At 44.7% G+C, this 19,934-nt stretch overlaps 1 protein-coding gene across 14 annotated transcripts in view; it reads right to left on the bottom strand.

The window, feature by feature from the left end:
* Mbnl2 (muscleblind-like splicing regulator 2) overlaps positions 1–19,934 on the bottom strand; it is a 157,694-nt gene that overhangs the window by 32,148 nt on the left and 105,612 nt on the right. For 8 of the 14 annotated variants that reach the window (XM_063274622.1, NM_001415045.1, NM_001415047.1 and 5 more), the window contains exons 4-6: positions 11,991–12,191; positions 8,539–8,802; positions 1,300–1,453 (exon numbers count right to left, since the gene is read on the bottom strand). In XM_063274622.1, coding sequence (XP_063130692.1) covers positions 1,300–1,453; positions 8,539–8,802; positions 11,991–12,191 — 619 coding nt within the window. Of the gene's footprint in view, positions 1–1,299; positions 1,454–2,112; positions 2,167–8,538; positions 8,803–11,990; positions 12,192–19,934 lie in introns of all 14 variants that reach the window. The other 6 variants (XM_063274619.1, NM_001415043.1, NM_001111064.2 and 3 more) reach the window with 1 other exon arrangement.

Genomic DNA, 19,934 nt, shown 5'->3' with positions numbered 1-19,934 from the left:
TAAGTATAGTTTATAGGTTACTAATTCATTTAAAATACTAATTCAGATAGATTACCATTCGTTTATAGTTTTTATGCAAAGACTGTTACTGGAATAAAAACTAGCTACCTCCAACCCTAATGTTCATAGGCTATGGCCTCTAAGATCAATATATCTAATCACATAGACAATGTCTCCTTGCTGTGATGGGACAAAAATATAGGCTTGGAAAACCCAGGGGCTGTTCTTCCCAACAAGGGTTAAGTCACCTGTTTCTAACAGAGACTAAAAGGTAGAGTTGGCCAGGGAAGATGACCATGTTTGTGAGGGTGTATGGGGGGGTGTGGGTGTGTGCATGTGACTGTGTCTGCAGTCTCTGAACTGGGTAAAATATGGTGAGGAGGGGCATGGGAATGGATAAGTGTTACGTTGGTTTCCTTCACCTGAATTAATTTTTCATGCTACTGCAAAAACAAATAAAAAAAAAACCACTTTAATCTGATTTTGGGGGGAGAAGTTTGTAGACTCCATGTAGGGGCCAGTGGAGGTGGTATAATGTTATGTAAATGGAACCAGGCACTGGAACAGCAGCCTGGTGTTTGTGTCAGCTCTGCCACCTTGGAAAGTCACTTCTCATTATTGTGGGGGGGCCTCAGTTTTCTCATTTGTAAAACAGTCCACTGGATGAGGAATTCATGAAGACCCTTTTGCCCATGAGACCCTGAGGTTATCAGATGGTCTCTAGCGAGTGGTGGGCTGAGGGATGCTAGCCCCTCCTCTTGTCACTCATTGGCTTAGAAATGGAGGGCAAGCACCCCAGATAAGTTGTGAACTTGGTGAGAGTGGAGAAGGATGGAGAGAGAGAGAATGGATATAAAGATACGAGATTGCTTTCATTTGAGTAGCCTTAGCCTTTTTAGTGCTCTGAATAGAAGCAGGAAGAAAACGGTTAGTATTTACTGGAATTTATGTTTTTAGGTCATTGAGTGTTAAGGACAAATTTCAATTATCTCATATAAAGAAAAATCTTGCTTACATAAACTGCTTTACCGGGCTTGCATAAATAGAAGAGACCCAAAGCTTTAACCTGCTCCCTGTCTCTCAAGCTAAATCCCACCAAACACTTGGCTCTAGAATGCTAACTGCCTTTAGCTCTCAAAGCCAGGTCAACAGGCCTAGGTAGCCATGGCTGTGGTGGGCCACCCTGTATTTGCACCTTCTAAATGCAAACTAGATGCCACCAAACAGCTTAAAGAAATGAGAAGAAAGCACATGACCAGAAGGACACAGGACACAGACGTGGAGAGTAAGGGCACGTACCTGTGGGAATGAACGCCGTGTGTTGCTGCAACTGCGCACTGGTCAAAGCCTGCTGGTAGTGCAAGACGCTGGGGTTGAAGACCGTGCTGGCTCCGTTGCTTTTTTCAAGTGCTTGTCTCTTTGGTAAAGGGTGAAGAGCACCGGGAGGGAAGGCCTGCAAGGGAAGAATTCGATAAGATGTGTCCAACTTAACGCAAGGGTGGGCTCCAGGTCCACAGAGATCACCAAGTGCAACATTCTTTCTTTCTTTCCTTTCTCTCTTTAAAAAAACGACAGCTAAGGAGATGCCTCTGCCATGCACCTTAATTTAAACAGCGGCAATGTTGAATGAGTGAGAGTTTGTTATTGAGAGCGGAAGCATGAATTCTGTAACCCAAAAAACAGTAGCATCTCAACTAAGGAAAAGAAAAGCTATCAAGCAACAATGGAAAAAAATGGCTTCAGCTTTTTTTTTTTAAACGGGTTAAACTACACTAAGGGGGAAAAAGGAACATTTGTGTTATTATTAATATCTATTCTTTAACTGAATGGCAGTTTCTTGAATTTAAAGGTTAATAAGAATTACAATGAGCATTTCTCTGAGCCACATAATTTAAATTTGCTTCACTCCTTTTGGAAAAGGTATTAAAATTTTGTTAGATTTAATATTTATTTCCCAGATTACGTATGCAAATGAGATGACTAAACACCTTATTGAAATCCTCCACTTTAAAATTAATAATAATGATTGGCTGCAACCAGTATTTTACATACAAATCTCAGCTGGTTCTCTGAAAAGCTACATGCAAAGCGAAAGGTGAAAGGTCAAAGTACCAGGTCTACAGTTGCTTCGAGAGGTCGCTTCAGTGCTTTGGCAGTCGACTGAGTCTTTTAATAACAGGCAGCGAGCACATGATGGCAGTGGGCCAATGGGATTCAAGCGAATTAACATACAGGTAAACAGCAAGCAGAGGTGCATCATGGGAACGGCATTGCATTGTGGATAGGTGAGAAGGAAAAAAATATTCTGAATGCAATATACAACGTACAAAACACTAGGCATGCACAACAACAAAAATGTTCTCTAAAGAAATGAATATTACACCTTAAATTAGTATCGAAGCAAAAAATGCATCTACTGTACCTTAGTTAAAAGCATATAAGAGAGTAAAATATAGATGTTTGAAATTCAGGAAAGTTAATTAAAACAGCAGCTTGCATACACACCATAAGCACTTTTTTTTTTTTATTGCTTCAGGGGGCGGGGAGGGGGGATGCAAAACTTTTAAGGACCGTAGGGCAGAAGAACATCTGATAAGTTAGTTCCGATATAACATAATCAAGTTATATAAAGAAATCAAGTGCATCCCAATTGAAAAAAAATCTTCATTTAGCTATGCTTTGATTCAGATGAACCTAACAAAATGAAGTGGCAAACTGAGCCAAAAAAATTCAGGCAAAAAATATTCAAACACAAGGTTATTTACGCAAAAAAACTGTTTGGGTTTGGGTCGTTATTTTTTGGCTGAATCACACGGGAAATTGCCTCAGTTCCTGTCTTCATTCTGCTAGGGTGGGTCTCAGCATGTGGGTGAAGGTCCCAGACCTCAGACAATTAATTTGAATTTAAACAGGAACTTTCCCAACCGTTCACTTTTACTCTGCTTCATTTCTAAATAACTAACTTATCATCCGTTCTGTTTCTGCTACATTTGAAATGATAATTTATTTCAAACAACTTACCGGATTATTCTAAGAAAATACCCTTTAAAAAGGCATTTCACATCCTTGGGTATTAAAATGATTTCTCTTTAGCAATACTATCTGTACTTTTAGCTACGATCAGGGGTTATCAGGTTGGTGACAAGTGGGGCTTTCACTAGAACAAGCAGCTAAAATAGCAGGGACTGAATGGCCTTCAGACAAGCAGAACGCTGCCTTCAGACAAGCGGAACGCTGCCTTCAGCTTACAACCGTACTTCTGGGAAGATAGCTTCATTTAAACAACCAAGGTAGTATTGGATATGGATTTAGACCTCAATGGAAAAAACAAAAACAAAAACCAAAAAACAAAAAAACCTCTTCTTTCTGGCTGTTAAAAAGTGGGGAGAGTCTATGCTTGGATCCTGTGAGAATACAGAAGCCCAGGAAGCAGCTTCAGTGCAAACGGGAACAATGACCATCCCCCTTTATGGTTAGCACAATAGGTAAATCCCCAAGGTTTGTCTGATAAAATTCAGTCTGAAGTTCTGTGGGAGAATGATGCTGTTGGAATCGAAAGGAGATGGTGCTTTGCCCTCAAGGTGGGAACAATTAATGCCATTCTCCTTGGCTCAGCATCCCATGATTCCGGATTTTAAAAAGGTGAGAGAAGATAGCTTGGGAGCGATGGAACTTTGAGAAAGAGACTAGAAGTAAGGTGAAAGGAACTGCAGGCAGAGAATCCCCAACAGGGAATAGAATGCTCTAGAAGGCAGCTTGGATAAAGGTCATCGAATGATAGATTGAGCAAAGAAAACGGAATATTGAAAACAAAAACAGCCCCAAACTCTTTTGTTTTTGAGACAGTCTCACTTTTTAGTCCAGACTGGCCTTGAACTCACAGCAATTCTCCTGCACCAGCCCTCCAGAATGCTAGGATTACAAGCATGAGCCACAGTGCCAAGCAACTCCTGGATATTATTAAATGTAAGTTCAATAAACTTCCATGATTCCACTTAAATCTTTCCTCCCTGTACAGCTTCACAGTGTTAACTGATGCAGGGTCTGCTTTACTGTGTGTGTGTGTGTGTGTGTGTGTGTGTGTGTGTGTGTGTGTGTGTGCGCACAGCTACACATAGGCAAGGTGGCAGGTATGTGGCCGATAGAGGATGACTAGGGGAGACAGTCAGCCTTGCAAGCTGTGGGTCCCAGGGATTGACCTGGGGTCATCAGGAGTAAATGGCTGATCACTGGGCCTTCCCGTTGGCCCTCACAGGCTTGTGTTTTTTGAGCCCCAGCTAGTCGTGGTTCACTGAAGAGGGCTCCACGGCTGCTCTCGCAGAGTACCCAGAATGCTCATCAGGTGGCAGAGTCCAAAGTCTGTCCTTAACTTTCGGTCTCAAGTCTCCCACTTTTCCAGCCCTTGGGATTTTGGAAACGAATTTCCTGATGGGTGGGTCTTTTCTGACTTGCCTTCTGGAAGAGTCTCAAAGGCTGGTACACGGGAGGGAACACAGCTTTGATACAACAGAGCATCCTTCAGTGAGTTCTCCAGGCAGGGTAAGTAATGCTAAGAATCCCTTTTTACGGCTGTCATATGGATGCCTAATGGTCTGGGTTTTCTTTTAGGTTGTCAAAACCTAATTTTTACACTTTAGAGTGACTCAGGAAGCTAGGGTAAAGTGAGAACAGCGACATTTCTCCCTTTCCCACTGCACGGTATATTTCTATCATTAGATGCAGTTTTCTTCTAAGATGCATTGAGGTTTTCAAGTATGAAGGGTTTCATACATAATACACGTATGTATTTAATACATATACATACATATTAAGCATTTTAATTACATCCGGCACACACAGAGACTATTTTAAAGAAGTCTGTATAGGTGTCACCACAGGCTTGCTGGCACACAGCTACCACCACAGGTGAGAATGTCTGCACCGAATGTTCACCCACAGAGAGCGACCAAACCTGAGCAGCCCCGTGTGTGGTGTGTGTGTGTGTGTGTGTGTGTGTGTGTGTGTGTGTGTGTGTGTTTGTGTTTTGTGTGTGTGTGTTAGGAGTCTGTTTGGCAATTTAACCGTAGCTCCACTGCATGCCAGATACTTGGTCTTGTTTCTTGCTGGTCTTTTCTCCTTCACTGGTCCTCTGAGGCCTCGGTCTGAGTGGATGGACAGAAGTGACTCTACGAGAGGCTGAGATCTCTTTTTCACAGTCAAGGCACCGTCACACTGCAGGTCAAGGTGAGAACAACCATCCAGGCCAGCATCAGAGGCGAGGACGGAGAGGTCAGGGGAGCCAGGGGAAACAATCAGAAGTGCTGGTTTACGGTCATAAAGGGAGGCAGGCAGAAGCGTGCGCTCGGAGTTCCGGTGAGTGCTTTCCGGAACAATGGACACTTCTGTGGCAGACAGCAGCCAGTCCCATTTCCTTTCACAAACCAGTTCCATCTTGGTTTATGTGAACAGAGAGTGCACGTGAAGATCAAACGCCCTTTGTGTTAAAGCCAACGAAGGGCGCAGCTCCGAGGCACTCATTCTCACCTCTGAAAACTTCTCCTGAGAGATGCTCGTATTTTAAGAGGTGTTATGAGAGAATAAGGCTCAAATGGAGACAAATGCTTCTTCTTTTCAAGAGTCGGAGCTTTAAATTCTTTCTTAATGCCTGACTGTCTAAAGTAAGGTGGGAAGTCCCTGGACAATAACAAGAACCTACATCATAGAAGTGTGCTGTCCTTGGCTAAGGAAGTCAGATGAGCAGATGTTAACATTTTCAGCTGCACCCAGTTCTCCATCCGTCCCTCTAAATAAGGAAATAGGATAATAGTCTTTCTGCTGGTGTTCTGTGTAATCTTGACTGTAAGATTCATCAAACTGTACCTAGGCTGGTTTTCAAATGAGCCCCTCCCATTAACTAGAAAGACATGACAGGTTCAGCAATCTTCCCATCACTGTCACAAAGGTGCTGGCATTGTTCTGAAACTACATCGATTTCCGTCGCCTCCGAAATCCCGTGACTGCTCAGCACTCCAAATTTGGGCACAGTGTAACAATCCAAGAAACTATGGTAACTGACTCTCGCAGCACCACTGCAGTAACCCCCCTGCATTCTGATGAGCTTACGTGAGAATGTGGAGGAGGGCCTGTGGCAGAGCTCGCTCGCTGCAGCCTCATACTGTGAGGCTTTGGGTAAACGGACACTTCTGCTCAGGTCTCTACCACCCCGAGTTGCCTACCATGGACATAGATTCTGCACACTGCCCCGTCAGGACTGGATTTGGTATTGATTGTGTGCATTGGAACTCCGACTTCTAGCACGTATAACCACAGCATGACAAAGTCAGGGCTGAGCACGACAGTCGCCGTGACTACCGTGATTTTAATCTCCACAGATATTTGAGTGAGAGGGACAAATGTTTCCTTACTCATCTCCAGAGCTAATCACGTCTCAGGCTGAAAGACGGCCGCTGTGACCCAGGGTAATCGGTTCCTATCACTTTGACCGTCCAGATATAGCCATGAAGGTGACAACTGGCAATGATTTTCCCTCTTAATTAGAGCCTTTGTTGAAAACATTGTTTTCTCTCTCATCAGGTGTAAGAATGTGTCCCTACAGATCACTGTGCCATGGGGAGAGGTTGGCCTATGAGAGTAGAAATGACGTGCCAAGGGGGATGGAAGGGAGAAAGGGGAGACAGGCCTGGTAACAGTCCCCAACAGGTCCCAAGCCCTGTCTTTCTCTCTTTCTTGAAAGTGTTATGATACACAAAAGTCAACTTGGCCAGTTAAGCTATCGTCTCAATAGCAGAGTCCTGGTTAGGTCAGGAAGTGCCCTAAGTTCCTAGTGTGGCTTATAAAATGAATTTGGCTCCATGTGTACAGGAATGGAGAGGCTCAGTGTACTGCCTGAAAACTTAGAAAGGACCCAAGACACTAGAGAGATACAGTCTGAACCACGTGCGGTGCCCATGGAGAACAGAAGAGGGCTCTGGGTGCCCGAGTACCAGAATTAGAGATGGTTGTGAATCACATGGGTGCTAGGAATAGAACTTGGGTCCTCTGGAAGAGCAGCCAGTGGTCTTAACCACTGAGCCATTTCTCCAGCACCTAGACTATGCTTTTAGGTCCCTTCCATCTCTGAAGTCCTGTCTCCGGAGGATTGGCCTCGGTGTCCTTCCTTCTCCCCTGAGCCCACCACACTGTGTCCGTGCTGACAAGCACAGTTGTTTACTCTTGGAGGGCAAAGCAACCAGCCTCATCCATTCACTCCACCCAGCGGGTGCTTGAGGGCTGGCAGGCCCTAAATGGGTTCTGTGAGTGGATGTGATGTGCCCACTGTACATTTAAAGACTTCTGATGAGCGGGATGTCTTGCTTTAAAGTAAACTCATTAGAAATGTCTGCAGCCTAGCGCCCTGGCTCTCAGCTGTTTGCTGTGCACTCGGGTTGCCCTGAAGATTCAGAGGGCCTGGGCCTGGTGCACTTCGCCGAGCTGCTTTGGGGTTAGGCATCGATGGTAGATCCTTCCCAAACCATTCAGTTGATTCCTAAATGTAGCCAAACTTGAGGGGCAGTTTGGATACGTGATTCTCAAACGTCAACGTGCATGCCAAACACCTATGAGGTTTCAAATGTTATGTGTATGTGTGTGTCTGTGTCTGCATTTGCTAAGAGTCGGATCCCCCTGGAGCTGGAGTACAGCTATTGTGAGCACCTGATATGGGTGGTGATGGATGCCAACTGCAGTCCTCCCAAAGACTGTCCACACTTAACCACTGAGCTATCGTTCCAGTCCCTAACAGGGTATTTATTTTTTAAAAATTAAACTTCTGATCCTGAGACTCTGGGTGAGCCTTAAGATTCAGGAGTCCTCATAGGCTCCTAGGAGGTCAAAATGACAATGATTCCTGTGGCCAAGGGGCAGCTGGAGGCTGTGAGATTCTGGAGCAGAATTGGTTCCCGAGGGACAGTGAGGAGAATTAAAGGGCTAGCTAGCCTGGGCTATATGTCTTTTAGTTCATTTTTTTTTAGCGCCAGCTAGCCCAATTCCATTTTCATCCTTTACTGAGTTGCTGCTGTGCTTGAAATCTCTGGAGCTGTTGGCAGGCAGCACAGTCAGGGGGCAGTGGGAGGAGAAGCTACCAAATGACAGGGTCACTAGTTGCTGTGCATTTCTGAGGGTCACCCCAGGGACTGACTTCAGCAGTAGGCTGTATCACTTGCTTTGTCCGCTCTCCTGAGTTCCTGCCAGTCTTCGGGTTCACTTCAAGGCCCAGGATGCCAGTAATGATTGGGGAGGCTCAGAGGCCAGATTGCAGAGGGGACAGAGTTCCCACATCCTGGGTTCCCTGCACCTTGGGGATTTAGTTATTGTGAAGGGAAGGAAGGGCAAAACAGAACAAAACAAGAAGGGGTGGGGGATGACAACAGAGCTTAGGCAGCGGAGCAGCGGGAATGGCAGCCTTGTCTCCCAGCTGTCCGAGGCACAGCTCCTTCCCACCCGCAAGCACCACCCGCGGCATGGGAGGCGCAGCGGTGCGGGCAGGGCCGGCGCACTTACCATGACTGTGGCCGCGGCCGCGGCTGCCTGGGCGGCCACCGCGGCCTGGTTGGCTTGGTGCTGCGCAGCTTTGATTTTGGCCTGCAAGTGTGCAGGAGGGTGAAAATATTTGCATTTCTCCCTCATGCAACGCCCCTTTATGTAATCCATACAAACGGTTACGGTGTTGTCGTTTGTGTCGATCATGGTGCTGTCTGCCGGGTGTGCAAAGCGGCAGTCTGTCTCTCCCCGGGCACAGTTTCCTCGCTGGAACTCCCTGCATACCTGAGACAACAGGAAAGAGCAGAGAGCTGCAGAAGAAAGCCTGTGGCCACCGCACCAACGAGGGGGAGGTGGGCAGAGGACCAGGAGAGGCAGGAGGGGGAGAGAAGGAGGAGGAGGGAGAGGAGGATCAGGAGGACTGGGGGGCAGGAGGAGGAGGGGGAAGAGGAGAAGGAGGAAGAGGAGAAGGATCAGAAGGAGGAGGAGGATAAGGAGACTTCCCTTCATGGTGTCTTTAGGTTCCAAAGGTAAAACTGTTATGATCTAGAACCCAAGTTACTGGAATTGCTAAAGAATTAATTTGGGTTTTGTCCCCCCCCCCTTTCTAGGGTAAATATTGAAATGGAGAAATTATTCTGAAACTTGTTCTTTTCCTAAAAGGGCAAAGAAAAAAATAACTGAACAAAGCTACCACTGTTTCTTCAAGGTATAGCATACTTGTTTCCATTACTACTTACGCTTTTGAATGCAACAGTTTTACAACAGGTGCATATATGTACCTATCAAGTAGCACACACATCTGTGTGTGTGTGTGTGTGTGTGTGTGTGTGCGCGCGAGCGCGTGCGCATGTCTGTCTATCAATCAATCAATGAAGCAATCATCTACTTACTGTCATCCTACCCTCCTTTTTACTATGCTTATGTGGCCACAGTGATGTAATTCACACACACTTTCTTTTTATTTACTTTTCATTCTCTCCCCTCCCCTTCTTCCCCCTTTCTTCCCTTCAGGTTCTCTCTAGTCCCTCTATCTACCTACATCTTACAAGCGCTCTCCCCCCTCCTCAGACAGTACCTCTGGGGAGCTCTATGTTCCTGGTACAGAAGGATGGTTAGCCTGTACACCAAGCTACCACAGTGTATAGACAGTTCTGAGGAAATGCCCATCTGTTCACCTCCCTGAGGATGGGGGCAAAGCTCCTGACTGTGGAGATTCCTGCGCCCACCCCCTACAAAGGTATCACAGGTAAAACCACCATCTCAGGACATCACTAAGCGCTTGTGACATCAGAACTTTCCTTTTAAACTCACTGTAGTATTTTTGATCGCTCGCAAAGAAGAAGAAGAAAGGTAAAAAAGACAGGAATGGAGAGAAATGCAGCAAGAGAAAAAAGAAAACAAAGAACAGAGAAGTTAAAAAACGTTGAGGTCAAACAACTGAACTTCTCTATCCTCTGAAACCTATAGTGAGCCAGGATTTTACTACACAGATGCATTCCGTAGACATCAAGAGTACTCTTCATTCTAGACCTTATGAAGTAAGAAAAGCCAACTTATATTACTTATGTAATTCATCCCTGCTATAAATATCAGCAGGAAGGAGCTCAAAGAATTGTGAAATTGCTTCTCCTGGGCTCCAGTCCCACAGCCAGTAAGTGTAAGCATTGGTTTTTTTCCTGGTCACCAGCGATGTTGCTGAAGGGACAGAGATAGGAAGCTCAAGTCTGTGAAAGCCAGTCATTTCCAAGAAAGTATTTCACTGACCTGTGGCCAAGCTAGGTTGACAGGTGAGTATAGGTTGAATCTCAGAGTCGTCCCCAATTTCTTTCTGTCTGAGTACTGGCCAATGTCTCACCACCAGTCACAAACATTTCTAAACTAAAATCTACTCAGATAGCCACCTAGATTCTGGTTTTGCTCATTCTGTCTTTCAACAGAATCTCAGAGAGCCAAGGTTAGCTCTGGAGTCACCACGTAGCAGAGGCTGGCCTTGAACTGCCAATTCACAGGCCTCTTCTTCCCAGGAGCTGGATCACCACATCCAGGGTTATCAAAGCTCTGAGTCCTGACTATCTGACCCTGTCAGGTATAGCTGGAGTTCACAGATGTTCTGTGTGCAGCGGATGTCCTTCCTGGTATGTACTGGACAGACTGATCTGTTAAGGTCATCTTCAAGTCACAGGTACCTTGTCTACCAATCCTGTAGAAAAGACCTTTAGTTCCCAACCTTTCTCATTGTATTTGGTTTTTGCTGTCATATCCTGAGCACCTAAGCTCCCTCAGCCCCAGCAGGAGGAGGCCAAAACTCTCAGGACAGATCTCAGTAGCCCTAGGCTAGCCTAAAGTCTCCCAAATATTAGTGACCAGTTTAAGTTCTCTCCATTGACAGATCCATATACTTTGGGTAAACTAAGTGAGAAGATGTAGTTCTGAAGATATTTGCAGTTTGGCATCCTAAATTCTAAAGCATTTGCCAGGGGCTAGGCAGTAAACATTTCTTGCCCCCAAGATACACTTGGTTAGTTTTTAAATGAATGCACACTAGAAGAAGATCCCTTAACAGGTCTGTATTCTAAGCTTACAGAAATTACCTAACAATTCTAATCAATAACGGAATGGAAGGAAGCCTTTCAGAAATCTATCAGAATCTTCCATAACCATATGGAATGCCCCACTATCGGGCACCGGGATAGTGAAGCAAGACCAAAAGGAAAACCCTTGGCCCTGATTAAAGAAAAATTTATTCAACCACGTCTGGGAGGATTTGCCTGATCCAAATGTAAAAGTGGATGTGTAAAAATACACGCACTGAATCCTTTTGAATATCAGAGGACATCCGGATTTACTTTAAAGGCAACATATCAATAACCACATTGACTCCTACTTACCAATAAAGCCTTTAAGACACAGGACAGCATCCACACCTCATTCATAGAACTGCCAGGGGCTCAAATCCTATTCACTTTGAGCGCCCCATCTTCCTGACCTGTTGGGGTTCTGACCATTTCCCGGACTTCCAGAGTCTACTAAACGCCATTGCTGCTGTGCACAGCACTTAAGACCAAGAGCCAGCTCTGTGGCTTACATCCTGGTGACGTCCATATTCTATCAGGGTCTCACTCTGTAGCCCACAGAGACCATGCACTGCTCTGTAGTCTGCTCTGGCCTTCAACTCCCTGGTCTTGTGGCTAGAGACACAAGCCACCATGCCTAGCTTAATATTTTATCCTTATACATAAAACCCAAGCAGCTGACTTTTGCTTATATTGTTCTTTGCCTCTGGGCTAATTTCCTTTATATGGGGCATTCATTTTACAGCACAGAATTACGAATACATGGGGTTGCAGCAGCGTGTGCTCGAACATGGGCTTTTCTGCAGGATGAAGTTATTTCACGAGCATTCATGCACTCTCATAGACACACACTTCTATCGTCTAATGCACCTCCAAACACAAACATAATTGAAATACCTCCAGTTTATCGGTCCTGAGAAGTTTCTGAGTTGCAGTTGAGCCCGGGACAGTGACCGGCGGACTTCCCGGAACAATGACAGGTGTGGTGGGTAGAACCTCTGTTGGGACTAACCCCACTCCAGGGGTGACAGGCGCTAAGTAAGGAGCAAAGCTAATGGCCGCATTTGTCCCTATGGTGGGACCTACAGGAAAAGTGGGCTGTCAAAGGAAAACAACACAGGAAAAACTCTCTTAGTATAAAACTTACCAGCTGAGTGTCATTTGAACAAGAATTCACACAGTCATTAGTAAACGCTACCTGAGAGAAATTAATCCACTGCCTAGAACACCCTTTGTGTCAGTTTTACAATTTAACTTTGAATTGCAAATTTCAAGTAAACACACCCTTTTTTCTTTTGTTCCTCAAAAGTTTAAAACATCAGAGATCCTCCCCTGCCCAGACCTTACAAACATATGGGAGAGCATCAGAGAAAGCCAATGCCCAGGAACGGGTTAAACAGATTCTTCCTGTGAAATGGTCTCAACAACTGAAAATACTAATTTCCACCCAAATTGCCTATCATTCCAAACTACTGAGTGCTCTAACCCAGAGGCAGGAAGACCCACAGAACATAGGCTGGTCACTCTATGCATTTTCCTATAGGTCTCTACAAGGCACATGGGTAAAACAACCCTTGATTAAAGCTGATATTCAATTTGGCCAAATTCACATGTTTTCAAGCAGTAGAGCTTCCTCAGGGTTTATTTTGTTCAGATATACCGACAATGTTTCAGTCTTTCATCACTATCATGTGCACCCCCAACTCATAGGAAGCTTTCATGTGGACCTACTATGTGCTGCTCTGCCCTATGTGTCAGTATATCCTTTCATTCTTGAAAAGTTGGATGGGAGAGCTTGCGATTTCAACTGATCAGTTTTGCCCATGACTGCATAAAATTCAGTTTTATTTCCTGAAGTAAATCAGAAAAGCCACAACAAGCATGTCTGGACCCTAGTTAAATGAGTTTTCCATCACTACAGTCCTGCTAAAAATAATCATACCTTGGGTCGATAGAATAATTATTTTTAAGAGTTTCATCTAATCAGTATCTAAATGAGACTGCCTTTCAGAAAAGATACTGACAAACCTTAGATGACAAACCTTGTTTCACATTTATTTATTTAAACAAAGTCTCAATAGACAGTCCAGGATAGACCGTAGTAGCTAGTTATACAGCTCATGCTGGCGCTAAATTCAGCAACCCTCCGGCCTCAGCCTTCCTTCGGAGTGCTGGGATTCTGGGAGTGCAGGTCCTGTATTTTTACCACTGTTAACATGGTTTCTAAAGATGTTTCCAAGAATAAACTGTACACTGAACATATCCTAACAGCTCGTATTTCTTCACTTGGTTTTCATTTATAGGGTTTTGTTTTTCTCTTTATTTGAAGGCTTGAACCTAAGTAAGGTCTCATACAAGACGGCAAGAGAGAGCTCTTCCACTGAGTTCTGTCCCCAGATTTACACACAATCCTTAACCTATTTGTTTTCACGATGAGTTTTTAAATATGCCCAGTCACATCTTCATGTAACTTTCTAGCACTGAGCTATGCCACTGCCATGTGTCATAATATTTCTCTGTTTTTACATCGAGGGTGATGTTCGTGTTGTCTGTTTAGACTCCAGATGAGTTGTTTAACACAGGGAAGCTGACAGTCTGCATTAGTAATGGGCTTCCCTTTAGGACAACAGAGCAATGTCTCTTATGAATGACCACACTCGGAAGCAGCAAATCGTCCATAGTTTGTGCAGAGATTTCTAGAGAAGCTGCCAGATCTTCACAGACGTGGCCGAGAGCAGAAGGTGACTCCAGTGGACTTGGGGGAAAGCTGGATAGCCATGAGGACCCTCACGTCCTTATGGTTCAGAGATAATGTCTGCTTTGGGAGAAACTTGCACCACGAATGCCATGCACTGGAAAGGGATAGCGGCTTGATATGTTTTCTTCCCTGACTTTCTACAAATTTTTCCATGGATGTGATCTGTTACCCACTAGAGTCCTAATTATAGAAATCTGTGGCTTTTCAGTAACTGTCACTTTGGTAATTCAGTACTATTGAAAAAAAATCAAGTAACTCAATAGTATAAGGACCACGTTATGCTAGGATTAAAAATATCAACCTTGAAAGGCCCACACACATCAGTCTTTCAATGGACCCATTGTATCTGAACTGCCTTGGGTTGGGGTGGATTTTTAAAGTGGTAAATGCTGGTGCAATAAATAAGTCTTGTCAGGAACCTTGAAATTCTCATTTAAAAGACTTACTATGTGAGGAGTGTGTGACTAAATTTGGGGACCACTCATAAATGAGAAATAAAAATGGTGTTATATTTGTGCCACACGATTCAATTCAGAGAGGAATTAACAAAGCAAGTATTTAGAAAAGAGACCTTCCAAGCACTTCCTCAATTGGATTTTATGGATGTAAAGATTTCTTATTTTTGTAATTTACCTATTTATTTACTTACATACATGTGTGCACGTGCCTGTGCCTGTGTGTGCCATGTGTGTTTAAAGGTGCCCACTAGGCCAGCAAGGGAATCAGATCCCTTTGGAACTCCAGTACCCACAGTTGCAAGCTGCCCAACATGGATGCTAAGAAAGAAGCTTGGGTCCTTTGGGAAAGCGGCAAGAACTTTTAACTGCTGAACCATATCTCTAGTCCTATCTTTCTTTCTTTCTTTCTTTCTTTCTTTCTTTTTTTTTTTTTTTTTCATGCAGATTCCCAACCCTCTCTTCCCACAGATGAACATGGTGGTGTCACATTGATCCTTGGCTATCTGTGAGGCCCTCAAGATGTATTTTCCAAAGTCCCTTTTGATACCAACAAATTTATTCCAACAAAAAGCTAGATCGGGCCTTCAAACCTAAGTTGGTGGTTTACCCTCTGTAAGGTCCTGAACTGTATTCAGTATGCATTATGAATGTCAGAATTCAGTACACATCATGAATGTCAGAACTGTATTCAGTATGCATCACGGATGTCAGCAGTAGCGTTTCACTAAGACACAGTGCCTTTTAAAACAACAACATAGACGTAGAGAGAACTATGTTAAACCTAGACCTTTCCCACTTAGTTATTTCCTGAAGAGGAAATTAAGTTCTTTGGATTTTAAGTTTTCTCAGCTGCAACAGACAAGAACAATCACCTGAAAGATAAGCTTAAACAAATGTCTCTTTGTCTTCTATTCCCCACTGTCCAAACTCCACCAGTAGCTGCCCTCACTAGCAGCATAAGTAGTCACCCCATTACAGTCTTCGCCTCAAGATGATGTTGGTCTAGCATGAGCACAATCGGCACAGCCATGCACGCAACAAATATAAAACATGGAATTTAACTGCAGAAAATATCCTGTCTGCAAAATGTATGCTGGAAGAATACTTCACGCCGTGGGAGACTCCGATGTTTAAAGTCCACCGGCCTCATGACGACAGACTCAGTTAGGCATTAGACGGTTATCTTTTTTACACAGAGATTTTCACTGAAGTTGCCAAGTGAGAATGCTCTTAGGGTCATTTGCTGAGATGTGTGTTCTCTACTAGTAGTGTGACAGACCATAATAGGTTGCATCTGTGAATGATTCTCGCAAGTTCAAAGCATTGTCACACATGTCGTCTTTAGCCTTCCCAAACTAATCCACGAGAAGCAGGCATAGCAGGGGAATTGCAGCTTGCAGGCGAGAGCTGGTCAAAGGGCAGCTCCTGAAAGGGAAAATCAAAGCAAAGGCTCCTGGACTCCTGGCTCCCAGTGAGGGCTGCCAGACACTCTGGTGCTGTCTACAGATGGTGTCGGTCATTTCTTAGAACACAGGATGGAGGGAGGGCCTGGAAGCAGCACAGCTCATCCACATGTCTTTGGAGCATAGACGGAGAACACCATATGTCCTCCCACTGGCTCAGGTCTTCCTTCTATGGATGGGATATGTCAGCCTGCCCTGATCAGTTGTATCAGTTCTTGCTGCCTAGGAAGAGCAGCTCTGGATTGATCCTCATTCTAATCTGGAAGAGATCCTGGATTAATATGAGGCGCCCGGGGTTACACTTCCATCAGCTACAGATCATGGTGTCTGAGATCAGTTTTCCATGGACATCTGAGACAAGAGGATCTCGGCCAGCTAAAGGACTCCACTCTTAAAGGCACACCAGCTCCAGCCTTGATGACAAGCTTCTAGTATTTGCACGGCGTTGCTACCAAGGGGTCTAAGACACTGTCCATTTGGTGTCTGTCAGCTCTCAGTGCTAAATCGCTGATGAAGAGGCCCAAGCGCAAGATCCACAGATTTCTTGGAGAAAATCCCTTCCGAAGGGCTGGTCTTCTTACCTCCTCCCCACCCTCCCTCCACACTCCTGCTTTCCTCCCCTTTATTTTCCCAGCACCAGAGTTCTGACGTACACAGCAGAGCTGGCAGAAAGCAGAATTCACAGGACTTTATGGGGCACAGTGACAGGGGGGACATTTAAGGTCCTTCCATAGGTACTGGGGGGTGAACAAAAGGGAACACCAAGAAAAAAGTGTGGGGGGGTTGGGGATTTAGCTCAGTGGTAGAGCGCTTGCCTAGGAAGCACAAGGCCCTGGGTTCGGTCCCCAGCTCCGAAAAAAAGAACCAAAAAAGAAAAAGAAAAAGAAAAAAGTGTGGGGAAAAGAAAGGTGATGTAGGAGCAAAGGGTGGAGAGGGAATCTGCCAAAACGAAATGCAAAGGAAACACTGCTTTCTAAGGTAAGAGTGAAACCAAGGAAAGTACAAGACCCTGTTTATGCTTTGAAAGACCCCGCCCCCATGTTCACACAGGAGACCCTGGAGTTCAGCCACAGAAGAAATTAAGATTTGGATGAGGGTGATCAGAAGTACAGAAGTGGGCAGTGTTGAAGGCAGACAGGGCGGGATCTTTGATGACCTGCATGACAAAGTGTCTCACTCTGCTTGGCTCTGCTTGGCACTGTTGGTTGATGGTTCCAGTACCGAGATGGGAATGTAGTGGATTCAAGACTTGGGTCTTGAATATTTTCTTGCAAGAGAATTTGAGCTGAGGTTAGACAAAGACTGTTCTATGAACCTGGAGAGATGTTTGCACTAGGAACAGGCATTTGGGTTACTAGCCTGAGGAAAAAATGCATGGCTTTCGAAATGGATTGGGTTACCAGAAAGAGGGTAAATAGAAATATTCGCCTTGGAAACCAGAACATCAGAGTTGAGAAGCATGAACTCGGCGAAGGAAGACAAATGAGGCATCAGAGGAAGGGGAGTGTTCAACAGGAAGAGACTGTTCATTGGGCAGAGAGCTGCTAGGATGACCAACTCATGAACTTGGTCTGCGAGAGCACAGACCATAAACCAGGTGGTTTCTACAGACCTGAAGTTCATTTACACAGGTCTAGAGGCAGGGATAGTTAAAGTGACGGTTCCAGCATATTAAATATATAGGGAGGGAGGGTGCACCTGGTTCATATTACATTTTAAAGTCAATCAGTCAGTCAGTCTGTCTGTCTCACCCCCCCCCCCTCACCCCTGTGTGTGCATGTATGGAGGTTAGAGGATACCTAAAGAGAGAAATTAGTTCTCTCCTTCCACCATATGGGTGGGGTGCTGGGAATCCAACATCAAAGTCAGGCCCAGCATGATGGCAAACACCTTCCCCACTGAGCCATCTGGCTGGCTGGTTGCCAGCTGAAAGATGGTTGCTTCTGGCGAATCTCTAATGCCATCCGTTAGGGCTCCACCTTCCTCTCTGGTGGTTGGCCTTAGTTGTCAGTTCTACTAAGTGATGTCAACGAGTAATGAAACACACTGAGAGTCTGTAGCATGTTTCCAGAAAGGGCTGTTATATGGAGCAGTGACTAGCCAGGGGTGAGGCACCTTCAGAGTGACACCCCCCCCCCCAAATGGGTGCTCCAGATAAAGAGAAGTCTGAATGAAGCAAAAGCTGGGCAGTGTGCGCCCCTGCAGCCCCTGCCTTTCTGGGGATGTGTAGCACCACTGATGTAATCCTCCATTTACATCAGACTCTGGGGTCTTTTAACTTCTGACGTGAGTTAATGCCCATGGTTTGAGGGCGATTTAGGCTTTCATTGCCAGAGAGGACCTGCTCACCCTCCTGGACTTGGTGGAGACATGGTTGCTGTTGGAGTACCAACCCTACTTTGGAAGCTAATCTAATGGGTCCCTCTGCTCCTCTAGAGAGCTTCGCCTAATACAACTTCCAAATCAGGTCATGCGGAAGGGGTGGGGCTTCAACATAGGGGGCTTGAGTAGTCCTGCATTCAGACCAACCAGAAGGGCAGAAGTGACCAATGGCTTGGAAATATAGAGAGTATTGTGGAGAAACTTCAGTGGTATGAATTGGGGGATGGGTGGAAGACAGGAAAAAAGAATCCTTATCACTTAAAAGAAACTGAAGTTGGCAGGAGGCAAAATGGAGTGATTCTTGCTTCTTCGGTCACCGATTTACTTGTTGCTGAGTTGACTGCAGCTGCTGTACCACACAACGACACTGATTTATCCTGTCATAATTCCGGAGGTGGGCTGGGCTGCAATCAAGGTACTGACGGGACTCTGGAGACTTTGGGGAGAATCCATTCCTTGTCTGTTTCATCTTCTGGTGGCTGCTGGGTCTTCTTGGCTTGTGATCACATCGAGTCTGGCTTTGTGGACATGTGGCCTTTCTGACCATGCTGACACTCCCTTTGCTCTTTGCCCTTTGCCAAACTCTTCTAAGGACACTCTGAGAGAATCTCGCTATCTAATCACAACTGCAAAGACCCCGTGTGTGTGTGTGTGTGTGTGTGTGTGTGTGTGTGTGTTCCTGTGTGTGTGTTGGGGAGTTGTATGTGTGGTGTATGTGTGGTGTGTGTGCATGCTTGTATGTGCACATGTATATGTGTATGTGTGTGTGCACTTGTGTGTGCATGTGTGTGTATGTGTGTTTGTTTAAGCAACATGGACATGTACGGGAGGAAACAAGAACTCTGAGGACCATTATTCAGTGAACTGACTAGGACACAAATTGATTTCTAAAATTTTGAAGAAATTTGTTGGTAGAGCAGTTGAATATTAGAATCAGCACATTCTGCACTTATACATCTTGAGATTTAAAAACCAATTTATTTTTTGTAATATTTGAAATATTTAATTCATGAATGTATTAAATTTGTAAAAATGTATAAAAATACATAAAAATATAATGTTTAAATGGGCCATTCATTTTTCATAGAATGGTGGCTAACAACTTCTAACTAGTATTTGATGCAAAGACACAAGCATTACTTTCAAAAACAGTTCAACTAATATTTAATGACATGAATAGATTTTCCATATTGAAATGGACATAACCAAGTACCAGGGTCAATTTTTATTAGTTGCAAATAAACAGGAAGTGCCCAGTTTGAATGATGGAGATACATAACACCGTGTTGTCTTATCGACCAGGCTCATATTAAATTTATTGCCCTGGATGTTATTTAATATGCATAAGTACATTATTTTGACATTTAGGTAATTTAATAAAATAATGTATATGGGCACATCAAAACTGAATCATAAATTATGTATGTGTGCAGCTGTAGATAGAGCCTCTGAGATGCCTGGTGTCTGGATTAAACTGCACTTTGTGTCTGTCTGTCTGGGACATACTGTTGTCTGTCCATATGGGATGGCTTTTCCGGCCATGTGATGACTTCTTTGACACGCTCTTCACTTCAGGCAACCTTTTCTTGTGTAATATCCTCCTGCCTCTGTCTGCCTTACTCAGCCCCGTTCATGCGTCCATTTATCTGAAAAGCCTCCGTCTGTCATATCTTGGGCTCATCTGCATCTTTTCCCACCCTTGGAAAAGCTGGATCCTGAGTCAGTTTCTACCTGGAGGCTATCAGAACTGCTAAACTGTCTGGACTCTCTCCATCTTCCT

This window comes from Rattus norvegicus, chromosome 15, assembly GCF_036323735.1.
Source record: "Rattus norvegicus strain BN/NHsdMcwi chromosome 15, GRCr8, whole genome shotgun sequence".
In the NCBI taxonomy this organism is placed as follows: domain Eukaryota; kingdom Metazoa; phylum Chordata; class Mammalia; order Rodentia; family Muridae; genus Rattus; species Rattus norvegicus.
Note: the sequence above shows the minus strand (reverse complement) of the source record. Positions and strands in the feature narration are given on the sequence as shown.